The following is a 16520-nucleotide window of genomic DNA, read 5'->3' as shown; positions in this document are numbered from 1 at the left end:
ACATCACCTCTGGCAGCTCGTGTTTTGTTTTTTTTTTAATTATTTTTTTTTTCACGTAAGATTTTTGTAGCTGTTGCTGCCCTGTGACCTGCGCTGGGCTCTGGTTTTGCTGCCACTCGGCCTCAAACAAGGAGCGAGCAGCTCAGGCCCTGGAGGTTTCCAGCTGAGCCTGTCCTGCAGCAGCAGCACCGCAACTCCTTGTTTCTGCAGCGCTGTTTCCAGGGATTAACCACAAAAGGTTTCTGTACAAAGGGCCCCCGGGCTCCTCTTTCAGTCAGCCTCAAGAGCCTCACGTTTTTAGCCAAAAAAGGAAATGACCCAGCTGCACGTAGCGCTGGAACATCTGGATTTTATCCCTGTCATGAATGGGTCATGGCTGTGCACGGCCCCGTGCCTGATTTACGGGAGGGGGAGGGTGATGTCATGCACAAACGTCCCCCGGGACGCCCAGAGCGCGGGTCTGAAACAGGCATGAAAATATTATTCAGCCAGGCGAGCAGTGCTGGGGCTGGGGGGAGAGCAGGGAACCTCGCTGGGAACCCAAGGCAGCACTGGGGGTGCAGGAGGAGCCCCTGGCACCAACCATGTGCCGGAGCTGGGCTTTCCTGCACCATCCCGATGGGCACAGCCACCCCAGAGAGGCACACAGAGGCTCCTGCCTCGTGTTCCCGCTCAGACTCGCTGCAAGCTTCATTTTTCCCTGCCCTTGGGCTGGTTCTCTCCCTTTCCAAGCAGACTTTTCGGCTCCCGGCTGCCTGCTGGCGTTCGCCCCTCTCCCAGCCTCGTGCATGTTCGGGCAGCGTCGGGTCATGGCGCCAGCACGGCCTCGCCACTGCTGCAGGTCCTGGGGTAGCAGCAGAGCTGGTGCTAAAGGGTGAGCTGGTCTTGGTCTCCTTTGTCTCTGTTGCTGGAGGGTGGGGATGTGGCTGCAGTGGGGTTGGACCCTGGAGGCATCCTGCGTGCTTCCCCAGCTCCCGTCCCTTCTTCCAGGCACGCAGCGCAGGGCTGGGGAGGTAGGGAGGCAGCAGGAGCTCGCAGAGCCAGGTTTGCTCCCACCGTCCCGCCTCTCCTTACAGGAAAATCGCCCCTGCTCTGTCCCCCAATCAGCGCCAGGCGCAGCAGCTGCTCTGACTCTGCCTTCCCAGCACCAGCACAGCTCATCCCAGAGCCTGCCTTCTCCCAAGGGTGCTGCTACTGAGGGTCAAGGAGAAGGGGCCAGGCATCTCTGCACCCTCCCACCCAGTGCCACAGCCCCCGACAAAGACCCATGTGGCTGGGGGGAACCTTTCTAGATTTCAGCTCCTTACCTTTCCCGGAATGAAGTTTCATGCAAAGGGAAAGGGAAGAACTCTAAGTTCGGAATCTTATCTCCGTTTTTATTTTTAGATAGGCATTCATGAGGAAGAAGTGACGTACTTAGGGGCAGCCTGTAGTGCAAGAGAGTAATTAAAGACAATATTCCTACCACCAGGATCATTCTCGCCTCAACGAATTGACTGTTCCCAGGGCAGGATCATGTTTGTCTGTCATAATTAAGCCCGATTTTTTGTTGTTTCTTTTGGCTTAAAGTAATTTATTATGCATGGTAGAAAAAAAATATGAATAATTTATTTATAAGTTAAAATTTAATTATAACTTTGCATTTGGCAGTGGGGACAAAGCACTGGCATGCTCTCTCCTTGGCATTTAGGGTGGATCTGAAGGGGGTAATTAAAATCCAAGTAAAAGTGGAAGGTCACAGCCGAGGCCTCTATGGGAGAACTTCCTCCAGGATCATGTCACTTGGGTGCAGTCACGCTGCTGAAAGCCTGCCGGGCTTACAAGCCCGTGTTCGCCAGGTAGTAAGAGAAAGAACTGTGACCCAAGGCAGATGGGGAGGGAGGCTGCATACCGGACCGGACACGTTTCATTCCTTCAGGCCTGTTCTCGTTTGGACTGTGATTCACAGCTGTGTAACGCTGCCCCAGCTGCTCTCAGGTTGGAGGCTTTCGTCCTGGCCGTGGGCAGGGATGGGCTCGCACCTGCCTGGGGGCACCTGTGGTGCTCATCCCATCCCCAGGCGAGCCCTGACACTGCCCATTAGCTGCCTCCTGCCTCCAGAGACAGGCAGGGGCAGAGCTTCGGAGCACTCACAGTGATTTTGAGGAGGGTAATTCAAGCCATGACTTCTCCAAGTGCTCTTTCCTGCCTTCTCTGTGGCGTGGGCTCCACAGCATGGTGGCGGGGTGGATACGTAGAGGGCAGTGCGTGGATGTGGGGCTGACAGATGCTGTGGTGACGGAGCTGCTGGGTGGGCTCAGGGATGGGGGCTGTGTGTGCTGCCCCTTCGTGTGGGGACACCAGTGGACTCAGCAGTGGGTGTCTCTGGTCAATGGGACTTCATGCATGTGTCTTGCCAGGGTGGGCATGGTGCTTACACCTGTGCTGAGCTTCTGGGAGGCTTCAAGGCTGCTTCAGGCTGCACCTGTGTGCACAACACAAGGAAAGCAGCCCTGCTGGCAGCATTTGGGGCAGGATTTGTTGGTGCTCAGCCCTCCCTTGAGCACTGTGTTCAGCTTTGAACCCCTACAAGAAGGGGTTCACTACACTACACTACAAGAAGGACATCGAGGCCCTGGAGTACGTCCAGAGAAGGGCTACGAAGCTGGTGAGGGGCCTGGAGCACAAGTCCTGTGAGGAGTGGCTGAGGGAACTGGGGGTGTTTGGGCTGGGGAAGGGGGGCTCAGGGCAGAGCTCATTGCTCTCTGCAACTGCCTGGAAGGAAGGGGTGGGGAGCTGGGGGCGGCCTCTGCTCACAGGGAACTGTGCCAGGAGCAGAGGGAATGGCCTCGAGTTGTGCCAGGGGAGGTTCAGGCTGGAAATGAGGAGACATTTCTCCTCAGCAAGAGCGCTCAGGCGTTGGGACGGGTTGCCCAGGGAGGTGGGGGAGTCCCCGTCCCTGGGGGTGTTCAGGGAGAGGTTGGACGTGGTGCTGGGGGACAGGGGCAGGGGGTGGTGGTGGTGGTAGGGGGCGGTTGGACCAGATTAGCTTGGAGCTCTTTTCCAACCCTAACGATTCAAGGTTTCTGTGATTCTACAGAGAAGAACAGCTAAAACCCAACGGTAAAAAAAACGTCTAGCGGCCGGGCACGGGGACCCCGGGGACCGGAACCTTTCCGCACCCCCCGGAACCTTTCCGCCAGGCCCAAGGCAGAGCCGGAGCCTTTCGGCGCGGCGCAGGCGGGCCCGGAAGAGGAGCGCAGGGCGGGCAGGGACGATGGAGACGATCCTGGAGCAGCAGCGGCGCTACCACGAGGAGCGGGAGCGGCTGATGGACGTGATGGTGAAGGAGATGCTCACCAAGAAGTCCACGGTGCGCCAGGGGGGCCGCGGGGGAGGGCTGGTAGGGGGTTGGGGGCAGCCGGGGGTTGTGTGGGCCCCGCTAACGCCGCCGCTCTGCCCGCAGCTCCGCGACCAGATCAACTCCGACCACCGCACCCGGGCCATGCAGGACGTGAGTGCCGCCAGCGCCGGGTTTCTGCCAGAGCAGCCCCCAAGGAGTGGGTGCTGGGCGCCCGTGGCCCTCTCGTTTTCATCCTGTGGTTTCTTTTGTTGTTTTTTTTTAGAGGTACATGGAAGTGAGCGGCAACCTGAGGGACCTGTACGATGACAAGGATGGGTAAGTGGCGGTACGAGCAGTGAATGCCTGAGGTGTGTGTCCACGCAGGTGGCTGCTTCGTGAGTTTTGCCTCGTGGTTTGTAGGTGAGGAACGCGGGGGGCTTCTCTGAATGTGGTGTAAACACACGAGGAGTAATGCTGCTCTGTGAGACACTGCGCCATGGTGACACTAAACCTGCTAGAGCAGGACCTGGGCTTCACGTTAAATATGTTTATGTGGGATATACACTTCTCATTATATCATTGGATTGAGCCACCTGTCAATTGCCTCAAAGGTTTGTGAGTTTACTGCATTTTCAGTGAGAGACACAACCTGGACCACCCAAGCATAAGCCCAGCAGGCTAAAGTGTCTTTGTGAGGCTTTGCAGTCAGTCTCGCTGGGGTTTTGTATAATCAGAATGCGGCGCTGGACCTTGAAAAAAAAATCTAGGAGTGTAAACGTGTTCTCCTTTTCATTTGTAACCTGATCTTTTTCATGAATTCTTAGCTTACGAAAGGAAGAGCTCAGTGCCATTTCAGGACCAAATGAGTTTGCAGAGTTCTACAACAGACTGAAACAAATTAAAGAGTTTCACCGGAAGCATCCAAATGAGGTCAGTAGTTAACTGCTTCATAAGAGTAGCTGTTTTGTGGTCTGTTGGACCTCATCCCTGCAATAAACAGACTTTTGTTGCTGTTCTGTTTCGTTGCCTTAATGTATTAGTATGAAGTATATTAAAATGTCATTCAAGAAAAAATATTCAAGAACAGATGGTGCTTTGGAGGCTTTATATAAGCTCCTGTGAGATCTGTATGAGTAGGAGAAAATGCGAGATGCTGACCATGGCCCCTGCACACTGTGTTAGTTTGGGAGCCACCTGCAGCTGAGCGTTCAGTTTTGCCTGTCTAATGTTGGCTAAAGTCGAGGTGACTGGGTAGTACTGCCTCTCTCTTTGTGCAAACGTGATGTTGCAGAAATGCTTTGGATACCTTTCCAGTTACTGCTTTTATTGTTTACAATATATTTTGATTTTGTATTAATTATTCTGGGATGTTAGCTGAAGTAATCACTTTTTCTGTAACTTCCGTCTGTTCTTGCAGATTTGTGTTCCGATGTCGGTGGAGTTTGAGGAGCTGTTGAAGGCCAGAGACAATCCAAGCGAAGAGGCTCAAAGTAAGTCTGTATTTTTTTTCTGAGGCCAGTTTGGGTGAGAATACCATGCTTGCTTGACAGGTATTATTTAGTGACCTGTCCAAACTTATGTCTTTCAGAGCTGTACTTCTCTTTTACTCTGCTACTTCTGACAATTCTTATTTCATTTAAATTCTCCTGAACTGTAGCCGCCCTGGAATACTCCACAGTCATGGTGCTTCTCTTGGGGAATGTTCTGGTGTATTGCCCAGATGCCTTGTTGCTTTTCTGTGTCAATAAGTATTCCACTTGCATTATAAATATCTTCCTGAAGCATAAATTAGTACACAGCTAATTCTTTTCAGGTTCCAAAGCACATGTATAACACGAAGAGAATATTAAGGTCATAATGAAGCACTTGATATTCTTTCCTACAGATCTAGTGGAGTTCACAGATGAGGAGGGGTATGGCCGATACTTGGATCTGCACGATTGCTATCTCAAATACATTAACCTAAAATCCTCAGAGGTAAGTGGCTGAGTAAGCCTGGGCGATCAGCTATTTCTAGTCTTCTGTGCTTAAGGTTGAGGGTTCTTTTCCTTGCTTGTTTCGTTGGTAATTTTTCTTGTTGTTTTGAAATGTAATATAGTTTATTTCTAAACAGCTATTTCAAAGCACTTTTTTGCACATACAGCTTGACAGCGTATGAATTCTGAATGCTGCTTCATGACTCTTCTTTCTTGTTCTCTTCAATTTATTGTCTCTGTCCTTAATGTAATGATGGCCTCGTAAAAATCCTGTCTTCTGCTACCAAGGTATCTAAGGCCATGTGTTAGAAAGCACATGGAAAACCCCAGCACTAAGCAGTCCATCCAGAATAAAGGCATGAGCTGGCGCTTTTCTCCTGGTCTGGTAACTGGAAATGGGTTGTTGATTTGGCTGCATCTGTATAAAATCTGACTCAAACTTTTCTTGTTCGTAGAAACTGGATTACATCACTTACTTATCTACATTTGACCAACTCTTTGATATTCCCAAAGAGAGAAAAAATGCTGAATATAAGAGGTAAACCTTTTTGCCTACCTGCTTCATTTATGACACTTGATAAGAAGGAATTTGCTTCTGAAGTGTACAGCTGTTAAGACTGTAGTTTACATCAGCTAAGCTCGATGGCTCATTGGGTCACTAACCCATACTAATGCCGTTGTATATCTGATGAGCCCTGAGGAGACGTGAAGCATAACAAAATAAGGAAAGCCATTGGGGTCTTACTCTGTAGAGGTACTTTGTCATTGTGGCTGTTGCATCTAGAAATCCTGTGTTTAAAAGCTATCGTAATCTTGATGACTTTCATATCGTTATATCACTAATTTGATATGGAATTGTCTGTGCTAATGATTACTCCGGCAGGTACCTTGAAATGCTTCTTGAGTACCTACAGGAGTACACAGATCGCGTGAAGCCATTACTGGACCAGAATGAACTTTTTGGGAAAATTCAGACCGAGTTTGAGAAAAAGTGGGATAATGGAACTTTCCCTGGTTGGCCGGTGAGCAGTCATTGAGTCCTTGTGAATGCTTCTGGATTTGTGATAGGTTTTCTGTGAATCAGTAGTGTTAAGTCTCATAGCAAGGTGTGTAGCTGTGCTTCACAAAGATGCAGTTTGAAGCTAACTTGAATTTAAAATGAACCTTTTAAAACACTTGCTTACTTTGAACCTCTTCCGTTATTTCATTGCTCACTCTAGTGGTAGATATTTTTTTCCCTATGTGAAATGAACTGCCTTTCTTGAGGTTGGGATTTTGCATTACACCAAATCTGAGAGGGTGTCACACAGATTTTGATGTGTCTTTTCTTGGCAGAAAGAAACCAGCAGTGCGCTCACTCATGCTGGAGCCCACCTGGATCTCTCAGCATTTTCCTCTTGGGAGGTAGGTTTTCAGTGCTCTGCACCTAACTGTCAATTTTGAGCAGGTGGAAGTTTAGCCGTTTGTTTTTTTTTTTTTTTTTTTTTTCTATAATTTTACTTTATGAGCTTTCATTTCTGGCTCTGCGCTCTCTGGATAAAACTTCATGTTGGTGATTTAATTTCTCCCACTAGAGGGCTGTATCTTGAGGGATCTAGTTAGATTGTCGCATTTGTCACTCCTTCAGTGAGGAGTGGCACGTCATTCGCTCTTTTTTTTTTCCCCCTTTTTGATGAGTTAAAACAGATGTACACCCATATTGTATTATTTTAATAGCTTCTCTCTTACTGTGATTTACTTTATTGAATAGGAATTGGCTTCTCTGGGGCTGGACAGATTAAAATCAGCTTTATTGGCCCTGGGACTAAAGTGTGGCGGGTAAGACAGTATTTTTATAATTTCTTTTCAGTTTTCGAGGTTGACTTGCCTTGCATTTCTTTGTGGGATATGTTTTGTGGTCTTTATTGAACAAGAATTACCTTATGATGCTTAAAAAGACAACGCACTGAGAACCAGTCAAGGAATTTTGTGATGCAGTTTTGAGCAGTGTGTTGTACTGAAGTATCCTGTATAGAGAATTTGGTTAAAAGTATTAACACCAAAATCATAGGAAATATCATGATCTCTTAAAAGCTAAATTTATAACTTTGTTGCATGAATTCAAATATTTTTTTTTTTTTTGCAATATAAGCTGTGATCTCATCTCCTCCCTGTTTCTCCATAGGACTCTGGAAGAGCGTGCTCAGAGACTTTTTAGCACTAAAGGCAAATCCCTAGAATCACTTGATCCTTCCTTATTTGCTAAGAATCCGAAGACAAAAGGAAGCAAAAGGTGAGCTCTTAAAGATGATTTTTGGGTGAGCATTAGCTCCTTCACTTTTATGAAAAGTGACTATAAACATCACCCCTGTGTAGATGTGACGCAGAGGTTCTTAGAGTATTAGAAGCCTTTCATGTCAGACAATATGGTCCTGAACCAGGTGGAAGATAGCAGAGCTGAATCCCACAGCTGAATGAGCTGTTAAGTACTCGTTTCTGTTTTCTTGCTGCTTGCCAGTCAGATGTGCCCTTAGGAGCTCAGTGTACCCATGGTGTTTGCAGTTCTGGAATGATGTTAATAAAATTTCCTTATCTGTTTCCAGAGACACTGAAAGAAATAAAGATCTTGCATTCCTGGAAGCTCAGATATACGAATATGTAGAAGTTCTTGGGGTAAGAATTCTATTTTGTCTGAGCTTTCAGTTGCAGACCTGTCAATAGTGGTGATGGGAAGGTCATCCTTCACAGACAGTGTGTGCAGAAGAGCTGGTTATATTTCCAGAGTCATGATGTTTAAAAGTGCATGTAAGCAGATAACTCATCATATTCTACTTACTGACAGAAAAGGCTATGTTTTTGTTTCCATTAGTTATTTGCAGCCTCCTGTGAACAGACGTATCTTGTGTCTATCCCAAGCCAAATACAGAGGCTCCCTTTGGGGGAGCCTGCCTTTTTATTATATTTTTTTTTCCTTCCAGGCACCATATCAATGTAGAGAGTTTCTATTTTACATCTAAGCTATTGGATGTTGCAAGCTTTTACTTTGTCTGCCTTGATACTTGCCTCAAGTCCTTACTTTTGTTTTGGGCAATTGCTTTTAGCATGAAGGCTGCTGCTGTTGGCTTGCTATCTTGGAAGAAGTGCTCATAGTAGTGCAAGTTCTTAATTCTTTTGAAGTAACAAATGTTACACTAAAAACTTTTAGGTTGTTGGGCTAAGGTAAATGAGAGTGCTGTCATTTCTCTCTCTCTGTACACTGGGGAATTGTTTTGCATTGCCATAGTTTGCCCTTAGTTTGTTGCTGTTGTGTGAACAATTTTCTCTTTTCCTGCATCTAGGAACAGAGACATCTTACTCATGAGAATGTGCAACGTAAGCAAGCACGGACAGGGGAAGAGAGGGAGGAGGAGGAAGAAGAGCAGATCAGTGAGAGTGAGAGCGAAGATGAAGAAAATGAAATCATTTATAATCCTAAAAATCTGCCTCTTGGTTGGGATGGCAAGGTAACTGTCAATGCTGGATGAGTGGGAGATCTCACCTGACTCCACGCTACTCTTCTGTTTGAATCTGCCTTGCCCTTTAGCCTAATCTTTGTTTGTCTTTCCTTCGCAGCCAATCCCGTACTGGTTATATAAATTGCATGGTTTAAACATCAACTACAACTGTGAGATTTGTGGTAACTACACCTACCGAGGGCCCAAAGCTTTTCAGCGTCACTTTGCGGTAAGTAACGCCTTGCTACAAAAACATCAGTAGTACGTTCAAATAATCTTTATAATGAGTAACTAGTAAATCACTGGAGCATCTGAGCTGCACTTACTCCACTTCTAAAACATGTCTGCAATGATGCTGCAGGGCCATGATGTTGGAATTGTATGTTCAGGGTATATGAAGATCTCTTCTGTCAATTTCTGTAGTCCCCTGTTGTTTGAACACTAATTCCAGTATCCAGTCCTGACTGGTACAGTGTGTTTATTGCCTACCAGAGTTTTGTTACCATCTAAAATGCAGAAAAAATATTTCTATAGGGTCGTTCAGGAATGGTAGATGTGTATTTTGATCTTTGCTGTTGTAGTCTCTGGCGTTGTGGCTGAGGTGGCATTCTGTCTTATATACTGACCTCTTGTCCCCAGGAGTGGCGACATGCTCATGGAATGAGATGCCTGGGCATTCCCAACACTGCACACTTTGCTAACGTCACACAGATTGAGGATGCGGTCTCACGTAAGTGTTGATGGCATTTCTTTGCATAGAACAGGAAACATGTGAGATAAGAATGTTCATATTAACTAGTTCTGTCCAAAACATTCAGATCCTTTATGACTTTGTGTTTACAGTGTGGGCAAAACTGAAACTACAGAAAGCTTCGGAGAGATGGCAGCCTGATACAGAGGTGAGATGTTACAGAGCATTTGGATATTTCTAGGCCTGTTTACTTGGGACTCCTCATTTATCTTGCATAACTGTCAGAAGAACTTCTAAGATAATCCCTTGCATGCTGGAGGGTTAGGCAGGAGCCTATGCTGCTAGGTGTAGAGCTCCTGTTGGTGATACATGAAAAGCACTTCTTGTGCTGGATTGCAAACTCCTTCTGATAGGGTAGACCCATCTCTTTGCATAAATGTCTCTTAAGACATTGCTTCACAGTACCAGCGTTGTCTTTGTTTTGTGAGAAGGGCAAGGAACTGTTCTGAGCAGCGTGTTCACTTAAACTAGTGCCTTTTCTTGAGCTCCGTCTCAAAACGTTTTTCAGTAGTATAAAGGGCAACCGGGTAAGACTGGAGTGCGGTGGGAAATGTAGCCTGTAATACAGCTTGTGATTGTTCTGAGTAGGTAAGATCTCTGTCTGGAGCTTGCTGGTAGATCCACTGCCTGCCTTCAAGTAGGGAGGTTCTTGGCAGGGCGGTTTTGCTCAGCAGATGAGGCTGGAGCTAAAATGTGAATGCTGTAACACAACCCAAGTCAGGCTGTGTGCGGGTGTCTCTAAACTGTTCACTTCATTCTAGGAGGAATACGAGGACTCCAGTGGGAATGTGGTGAACAAGAAGACCTATGAAGACTTGAAACGTCAAGGACTCCTGTAACTTTCCCAAGTGAAGGATTTCACATCTGAAAAAGCAGCGAAGTGTCAGCAGTTCTGACTCCTCTTCAGTTTCTGGATTTTGTATTTGCATGATCGTAGATTTCAAGGATACTTTATAGAATCTCTTTCTAGTAAGCCCCTTGTGAAGCGCAGACCTGTGACATTATTTTATATTAAAAAAAAAAAGCTGAAAAAATAAACTGATTTTAACTTAGGAAGTGCTGAAAACTAATCTCCTTTTGTATGTTGGAAGGAAGAGATTTGATTATGGTGTTTTTAAAAAGCTTTCTGCACAGTATGAGTTGTCAGAAATTATTACTTTTTGTTTCTTCCAGTTTGGATGGAAATTATTTTTGTTGAGGATTGACTGTTTTAAAGCACACATGAACATGCTGCCAATGAGTAGTGGTCCTGTACTGTATCTTGCTGTAAGCATATGATTTTCTTAGGACTTCATTGCAGAACAAACTTACGTGGCTTGCATTGCTGCTTTTACCTCAGCTCTGCCTCCCTTTTAGGGTGCTAGGGTCCCTTTTAAGCTTTTTCCAGGGAACAAATAACTGGGATTGGTTTAGTTTGGGCCGTGTGTGCAGTTTGCTTTCATTTCTCCAGCATTGGTGTTGACTTCGAAGGCCTGGTAGATGCTAGGGCAGATCCTTTCTTTGATGGCTCTCTTGAGTAAAACCACCACAGCTGTCTGTACATAATCCAGAACATTCATGCTGCCAAATGAATTGCAAGTCCAGCAAGAAGAAAAGGGGCATCAAGCAGAGGCTGTGTTCATCCTTTGTGGCAGTCCTTGTGCTACCTCCAGCGGGGTTTCATTTTGGTATAGAGTTGGCTTGTTTGACATCTCTAGCCTGATTTTTTTTTTTTTTTTTTTTTTCCACCGTGCAGACATTTGCATCTCCAAATCCAGCGGAGCAGCAGGTAACAAACACCTCTCCCTGGGTGATGGTTTGTGCAGCCAGTGGTTGGCAAGGGTGGGGCTGGTCGCTGGCACCAGGGTGCTGCAGGTACCGCAGCTGCTGTCGGTGCTCGGAGGCGCAGGCAGCTGCAGGATTTCGCTGGTGCACGGGGGCTTCGGGGTGCAGACAGACAAGGGTGAGTCAATGCTGGGAGCTTTTTCCTTCCTCTGCTCTGGGGAAACGTTGCTCTCCTCGGGATAAGGCTGTGTCTGGTGGGCATTTGTTCTCAGCCTGTCCTGGAGCTGGGTCTGGCTGTGCTGGAGCAGCACCCTGTTCAGTAAGGGTTGGCCAAACCTGGTCTGGGTGGGGTGGCTGCCCTGCTCTGGAAGGTGAGGGCCTCTGTTGCTTTCTTTCACTCTGCATGAACCCCCACAGCAGCTGCTACGCAAGCTTCAGCCATGTCAGGTCTTTGGGCAATGCTATCTGAGCCTAAATCATAAGTTGGGAGGGAAGCATTCTAGTTCTTGTTGCACTTTTTGGAGTCAAATCTCCACTTTCCATAGCTAAAACAGTAAAGATTTTGAATGAAAGCAGAGCTTTTCCTCTAATGGAGAGCAGGGTATCAAAAAAGCACCAAAACACACAGAGCTTCCCAAACCAGGGGGTGAGCAGCAGGGCAAGGGGCTGGGTGATGAGAAGCTGTGCAGGCACCTCTGAATTCAGAATCCCATGTGCCAAGGATGTGGGTGCCACCGTCCTGGGCTGGGAGGCTCCTTCATTTGCAGCAGCATCAGCAGACTGCTGCGTGTTGCCAAGCATCGGTAACTACCCCACGCTGGTGCTCCTGCTCACAAATCTGCGTTACCGTGGGGCTGGAGGGTTACCACACCAACCAGCAGCACGTGGCCTCCCTAGGGGGCTCCTGCTTGCCAGCAGCTGTGCCAAACCCTTGGGATCCATCGGCGGCAGCTTCGGTGGTTTCGGAGAGCCTCCACTGGCTGTGGGGGTGCCCTGGATCTGATCCCATGGGGAAGAGCACACTCGGAGGCATCGGCCTTTGGGCAGGCAGCTCCCGGACTTCATCTGTGCTTGTTCAGCCTCCTCTGGCTGCAGCCGGGACTGGAAGGGCCCGACTCTTGCTCCCTGACACCCAATAAGCACGGTGATGGGGTTTGCTGGAGCACCCAGAGCAGGGCTGGGTGCTGAGGGTGCCAGTAGCTCGCAGAGGAACCATCTCTGGAGAGACAACGTGCCTGGCAGGGAAAATCTGCCAGCCCAAACCCTCAGCAAAGTGGCTTCAGTGCTGAATTACTCGGTTATTTACGTGCAGGATGACTTCTGGGTGGAGAGCCTGCTGAGACGTCCTGGATTGCAGTTTTCAGAGGTGCTGTTGGTGGGTATTGTTTCTGCCAGGCACTTTTTCCTGCCTGAGGAGTGCATCCTACCACGATGGGGACCAAAACAAGGTGCTGAACTACTTGGAAAACAAAACAAACAAACAAACAAAAACAGGGATAGCTTCTCTTATGTAGCTTGTCCTGATTTTATTCCCTGTTCTGCTCCTTCCCCAGGCTGTGGCTGGGCAGATGCAGGGATTTTGTGCCACTGTGACAGTGGCCACCGCTGGAGTGGGACTGTCCCCTGGGGCTGCCCAGCCCTGACTCTGCCTTTTCCTGCCAGGTCTCGGCTGAGGCTGCTGGTGGGGACGATGGCAGGTCACCGACAGCTCGTCCTCCCCCTTCAAGGTAACGGGGGCTCTGCTTCAGCAGTGTCCATCCTGGGGAGGTCCATCAAGGGTTCCTGGTCTCCTGGGGAGGCTGCTGGAGCTGGATTTGGCTTTTGATGGTCTCAATTATCTCCTCTCAATTCCAGGCCTGCTGCTCTGCATCCTGGCTCTGCACTTTGGCACCTGGGGCCCTCTGGCCACAGCAGGTGAGCTCTGCACCCCAGGGAAAGCTGAGGCTCCCGCTGGGAGTGGGGCAAAGGCTGTGACTATGTCCCTGTCCCCTCTTGGCTGTAATCTGTAGGATGGAGCTGCACTGAGGGACCTTTTCTAGAGGTTTTGCCCACAGAAAAGACTTCCTCACGTGTGATGTGGCTGGAAGGGGGAGGGAGAAGCTCTTGAAACATGTCCCTAGTGGGCTGTTGTCTGACCTGCAGCTCCCTCGTTGCTGGCTGCAAAAGCCCTGTTTGAGTTTGTCCCTTGTTTGGGACATCCTGCCACTTGCTGCCATCCCCATCCCAACCCTGATGTGACCGATGTGGCAGTGGCTCAGCAGGGAATGCAGGCTTGCTGAGCATGTGGCTGGGGTTTTCTTCACCAAGATGCAACTTGCTGTTTTCCAGAGCACAAAGCAGCCCCTAACGCCTCCTCGGTGGTCTCCAATGCCTCCTCGGTGGCCCCCAACACCTCCTCGGTGGCTCCAAATGCCTCCTCGGTGGCCCCCAACTCCTTGGTGGCCCCCAACGCCTCCTTTGTGGCTCCCAAAACCTCCTCGGTGGCCCCCAACACCTCCATGAACAGTACAGAAGGAACAAGGGTAAGGAAAGGGAAGGGGGATGTTGGCCAGGCTGCTACAGCCCCAGGGACCAGGACCTGGTCCCTCATAGGAGCAGGAAATCCCTTGAGAGCATCTCCTGGGGGAAGGGAAGGGGAACTGTTCAGGGAGGGATGATGGTGGCAGTGCTGCAGGAGGAGGCTTTGCTGCATGGTGACCTCCTGGTGCGTTCTCCCTCCAGCTCACCTGCCAGAGCTTTCAGTGCTCTGGGGAGAGGTGTTACCAGGATGCAGCCCACGCCAACGAGACGGCCGCCTGCCACAACGAGACTTTCTGCGAGGTACGGAGCTCACCGAGAGGGGGGTGGAGGGCTGCGACCATGCCAATCTGTTTTCCTTTATCTCTGCTGCAATCTATCAAGTCCCTTTTACACCTTCGTGGTTGCATCTCGTCACACTTCTAGCGTTTTTTTTTTTCCCTCTGGCTCTGCTATTGCAGCTTTATCGTTTCTCCAGCACAAACTACACAGCCAGGTGCAGCAGCGCGTGCGGCGCGGAGCCGTGCAGGACCAACAGCAGCGTGAGCTTGCAGCAGTGTGCCCTGGAGTGCTGCAACACCCCACTCTGCCTGCAGCTCAATGCCAGCTCCTACGGTAACTGCCTGCGGGGCTCCCCCGGGCTGGGGGTCCGGGGTTAATCCTGCTGCACGTGAGGGAAATGGGTGCACAAAGCCCGCTGAGCTGGGCTGGCTGCGTCGCCGCGATTCCTCTGCTCTGGGGTTCCACTCCCAAGTGGCTCCCGCATGGGCTGTGTCCTCACGGGGCTCCTCTCATGTCTGCAGGTGACCTGCCAGCCACCACCGTGCCACCCACGACCACCGTCGCCACCACCACCCCCCGGCCTCCCCCCCGAAATGTAGGTACTGCCCCAGAAGGTCCATGCAATGCTGTTTTTCCAAAAGCTGCCTCTGGAAGGGGAACAAATCCTTAATGAGCTTTGCAGGGACAGAGCCCGTAAGGGTCCCAAGCCCAGCCCTTGTGTGTGTTCGAGCAGCCTGAGCTGACTGTACAGCACCCATGGGTGCAGGGTGTTGCTGGGGCACCCGAGCAATGGGGAGGGGAAGATGCTCATCTCTGCAAAGCCTTGCGAAGAGGAAGGAAAAGGCAGCTTGAAACTTGTTTGCTGTGGTGGTGTTTCAGTGAGGTTTCCTGCAGTGTCAGATGGAAGGCTTATCTCTGGGTGTGAAATGCCTGAGATGGCACAGATACTGAAATGCAGAGGGGAGGGGGGTGGGTGGGAAGGGTCCTCAGGAATAGGTCTAGCTCCTGTCCTGGGCGTCCTGCTGTCTGCACCAGCAAGCACAGTGTCTCCTCTGGTCCTGTCTTGTAGGGGAAAGTCTGTGCAGCCTTCACCTGCCACGGGGACGGATGTTTCAAGGGGAAGAAGACCACTGCGAGATGCATTGTTGGGTATGATTTCTGTCAGGTACGGCCTTGCGGGTAAGAACAGGACGGCTGGGCTGTGCCCAGGAGCCTGTGTGCGTCCCCACCACGTGAATGCTGGAGGGCAGGCACGACCACCAACATCTCTTCTCCTTCCAGATGAAGAAGACGGGCCTGGATTTTGTGGCAGGATGCAGCAAGGCCTGCAAGGCTGCCAAGCCCGTCTGCGCTAAAGGTGTGAAGGCTGCCTGCTACCAGGAGTGCTGCTCCGCCACGCCGAAAGGCAGCTGCCTGAAGCTGGATGGCAAAATTCACCTCAACGCTGCTGGGCAGCTGCCTCTGGCCCCCCTCCTGCAGCTCCTGGCATGCGGGGCCGCCCTTCTCCTGAACCGTGGGGTCTCTGCTCCCCTCCGGCTGTAAGCAGCAGGCGGGGGCCCCCTCTCTGGCTTCAGCCACAGTCACCGTCCACCACCCTCAGCTGCGTCCCTGTGCCAGGAACAAGGGGGCCAGAGCTTGAAGACGTTCCCCTGCCCTGCTGGGGCTACAGAGGCTGGATGGAGGGACCTCGGGTGTAGGAGCAAGAGGGGGCTACGCTGCCTTAAAAAGCAGAAACCTCTGCTTTGAGTGAAGACACGGGGGCTGCTCTAGTTAATAATTGCCTTTCTGGACACCCCCTTAGCATTTAGTTTGTACCTAAAGCCCCCTGTCTGTTTAGGCACAACTCTTAACTGTTTCATCTCCACTTCGTGGCAGGAAAATGGGACTGAGCTAAAAGTGGCTTGTGGTTTTAGATGGCCCTGTTTCATATCTATGATTCTCTATGCGTAAAGATAGAGCAGAGACGGGAGCAGGAGCCCGTGCTGTGACCTTCTTGCATCACAGGCAGCGGGTGGGTGGCTCTGTGGTGGCAAGGTGCTGCCACTCCTGCAAGCGCACAGTCTGCTGTCCTCTCTCACTGCTCTCTTTTAAGGGGGAAAAAAAGCAAAAATAAAAATAAAGAAATGTCTTTTCTCTGGGTCGGTAACTGGGGCTGTTCTGAGTGCCTGGGGGATGGGGGGGACCCCAGCCCGTGGAGCTGGGCCCTTTGTGCTTCCAGCAGCAGGAAGGCTTCGCTTCAGAAGCCCTTAAGCAGAGCTGCACACAGCGGATGTGGGACTGGACGAGAAGAGGCTGCCTGAAGCGATAGCCAGCCCCTTCCACGTTGCAGGGCTGCCTCCATCCGCCTGCAGTTCTGCTGCCTCCAAACCGCAGCACAGGGGCTGGTGTGTGTGTGTTGTTTCTTTTTTTTTATTTTTATTTTTTTATTTTTTTTT

The 16520-nt window shown here is 50.0% G+C and overlaps 2 protein-coding genes across 3 annotated transcripts; both read left to right on the top strand.

Annotated features, from left to right (window-relative positions):
- The first annotated feature begins 3199 nt into the window (after nt 1-3199).
- SF3A3 (splicing factor 3a subunit 3) lies at nt 3200-10574 on the top strand. Its single transcript, XM_082777395.1, has 17 exons — nt 3200-3352; nt 3446-3493; nt 3606-3658; nt 4147-4252; nt 4740-4812; nt 5208-5299; nt 5754-5836; nt 6182-6320; nt 6634-6702; nt 7049-7116; nt 7463-7570; nt 7881-7950; nt 8616-8780; nt 8890-9000; nt 9411-9501; nt 9615-9670; nt 10284-10574. Exons 1-17 carry the CDS (start codon nt 3257-3259, stop codon nt 10359-10361), a joined length of 1506 nt encoding a protein of 501 aa, XP_082633521.1. The 5' UTR covers nt 3200-3256; the 3' UTR covers nt 10362-10574.
- Nucleotides 10575-11284: 710 nt separating this feature from the next.
- On the top strand, nt 11285-16178 carry LOC309886440 (uncharacterized protein). 2 transcript variants are annotated; one of them, XM_082777314.1, is made up of 8 exons: nt 11285-13013; nt 13141-13200; nt 13615-13808; nt 14008-14106; nt 14265-14418; nt 14607-14680; nt 15155-15250; nt 15367-16178. In XM_082777314.1, exons 1-8 carry the CDS (start codon nt 12434-12436, stop codon nt 15625-15627), a joined length of 1518 nt encoding a protein of 505 aa, XP_082633440.1. In that variant the 5' UTR covers nt 11285-12433; the 3' UTR covers nt 15628-16178. The 2 variants fall into 2 exon arrangements, with proteins under 2 accessions (XP_082633440.1, XP_082633441.1); XM_082777315.1 differs by having other exon boundaries at nt 15155-15234; nt 15367-15473.
- Nucleotides 16179-16520: the final 342 nt, after the last annotated feature.

Source organism: Aythya marila (assembly GCF_965140915.1).
Source record: "Aythya marila genome assembly, chromosome: 22".
NCBI classification, from domain to species: Eukaryota; Metazoa; Chordata; class Aves; order Anseriformes; family Anatidae; genus Aythya; species Aythya marila.
This window is presented reverse-complemented; position numbering and strand designations above follow the sequence as displayed.

Excerpts from the sequence above, each read along its gene's own strand:
- SF3A3 (XM_082777395.1), top strand. The coding sequence starts at position 3,257 with ATGGAGACGATCCTGGAGCAGCAGCGGCGCTACCACGAGGAGCGGGAG. Across the intron at positions 3,353-3,445 it reads TGCTCACCAAGAAGTCCACG|CTCCGCGACCAGATCAACTC; the intron begins GTGCGCCAGGGG and ends CTCTGCCCGCAG. Across the intron at positions 5,837-6,181 it reads AAAAATGCTGAATATAAGAG|GTACCTTGAAATGCTTCTTG; the intron begins GTAAACCTTTTT and ends TTACTCCGGCAG.
- LOC309886440 (XM_082777314.1), top strand. The coding sequence starts at position 12,434 with ATGGGGTTTGCTGGAGCACCCAGAGCAGGGCTGGGTGCTGAGGGTGCC. Across the intron at positions 14,419-14,606 it reads GCTCAATGCCAGCTCCTACG|GTGACCTGCCAGCCACCACC; the intron begins GTAACTGCCTGC and ends TCATGTCTGCAG. Across the intron at positions 14,681-15,154 it reads CCCGGCCTCCCCCCCGAAAT|GGGAAAGTCTGTGCAGCCTT; the intron begins GTAGGTACTGCC and ends CCTGTCTTGTAG.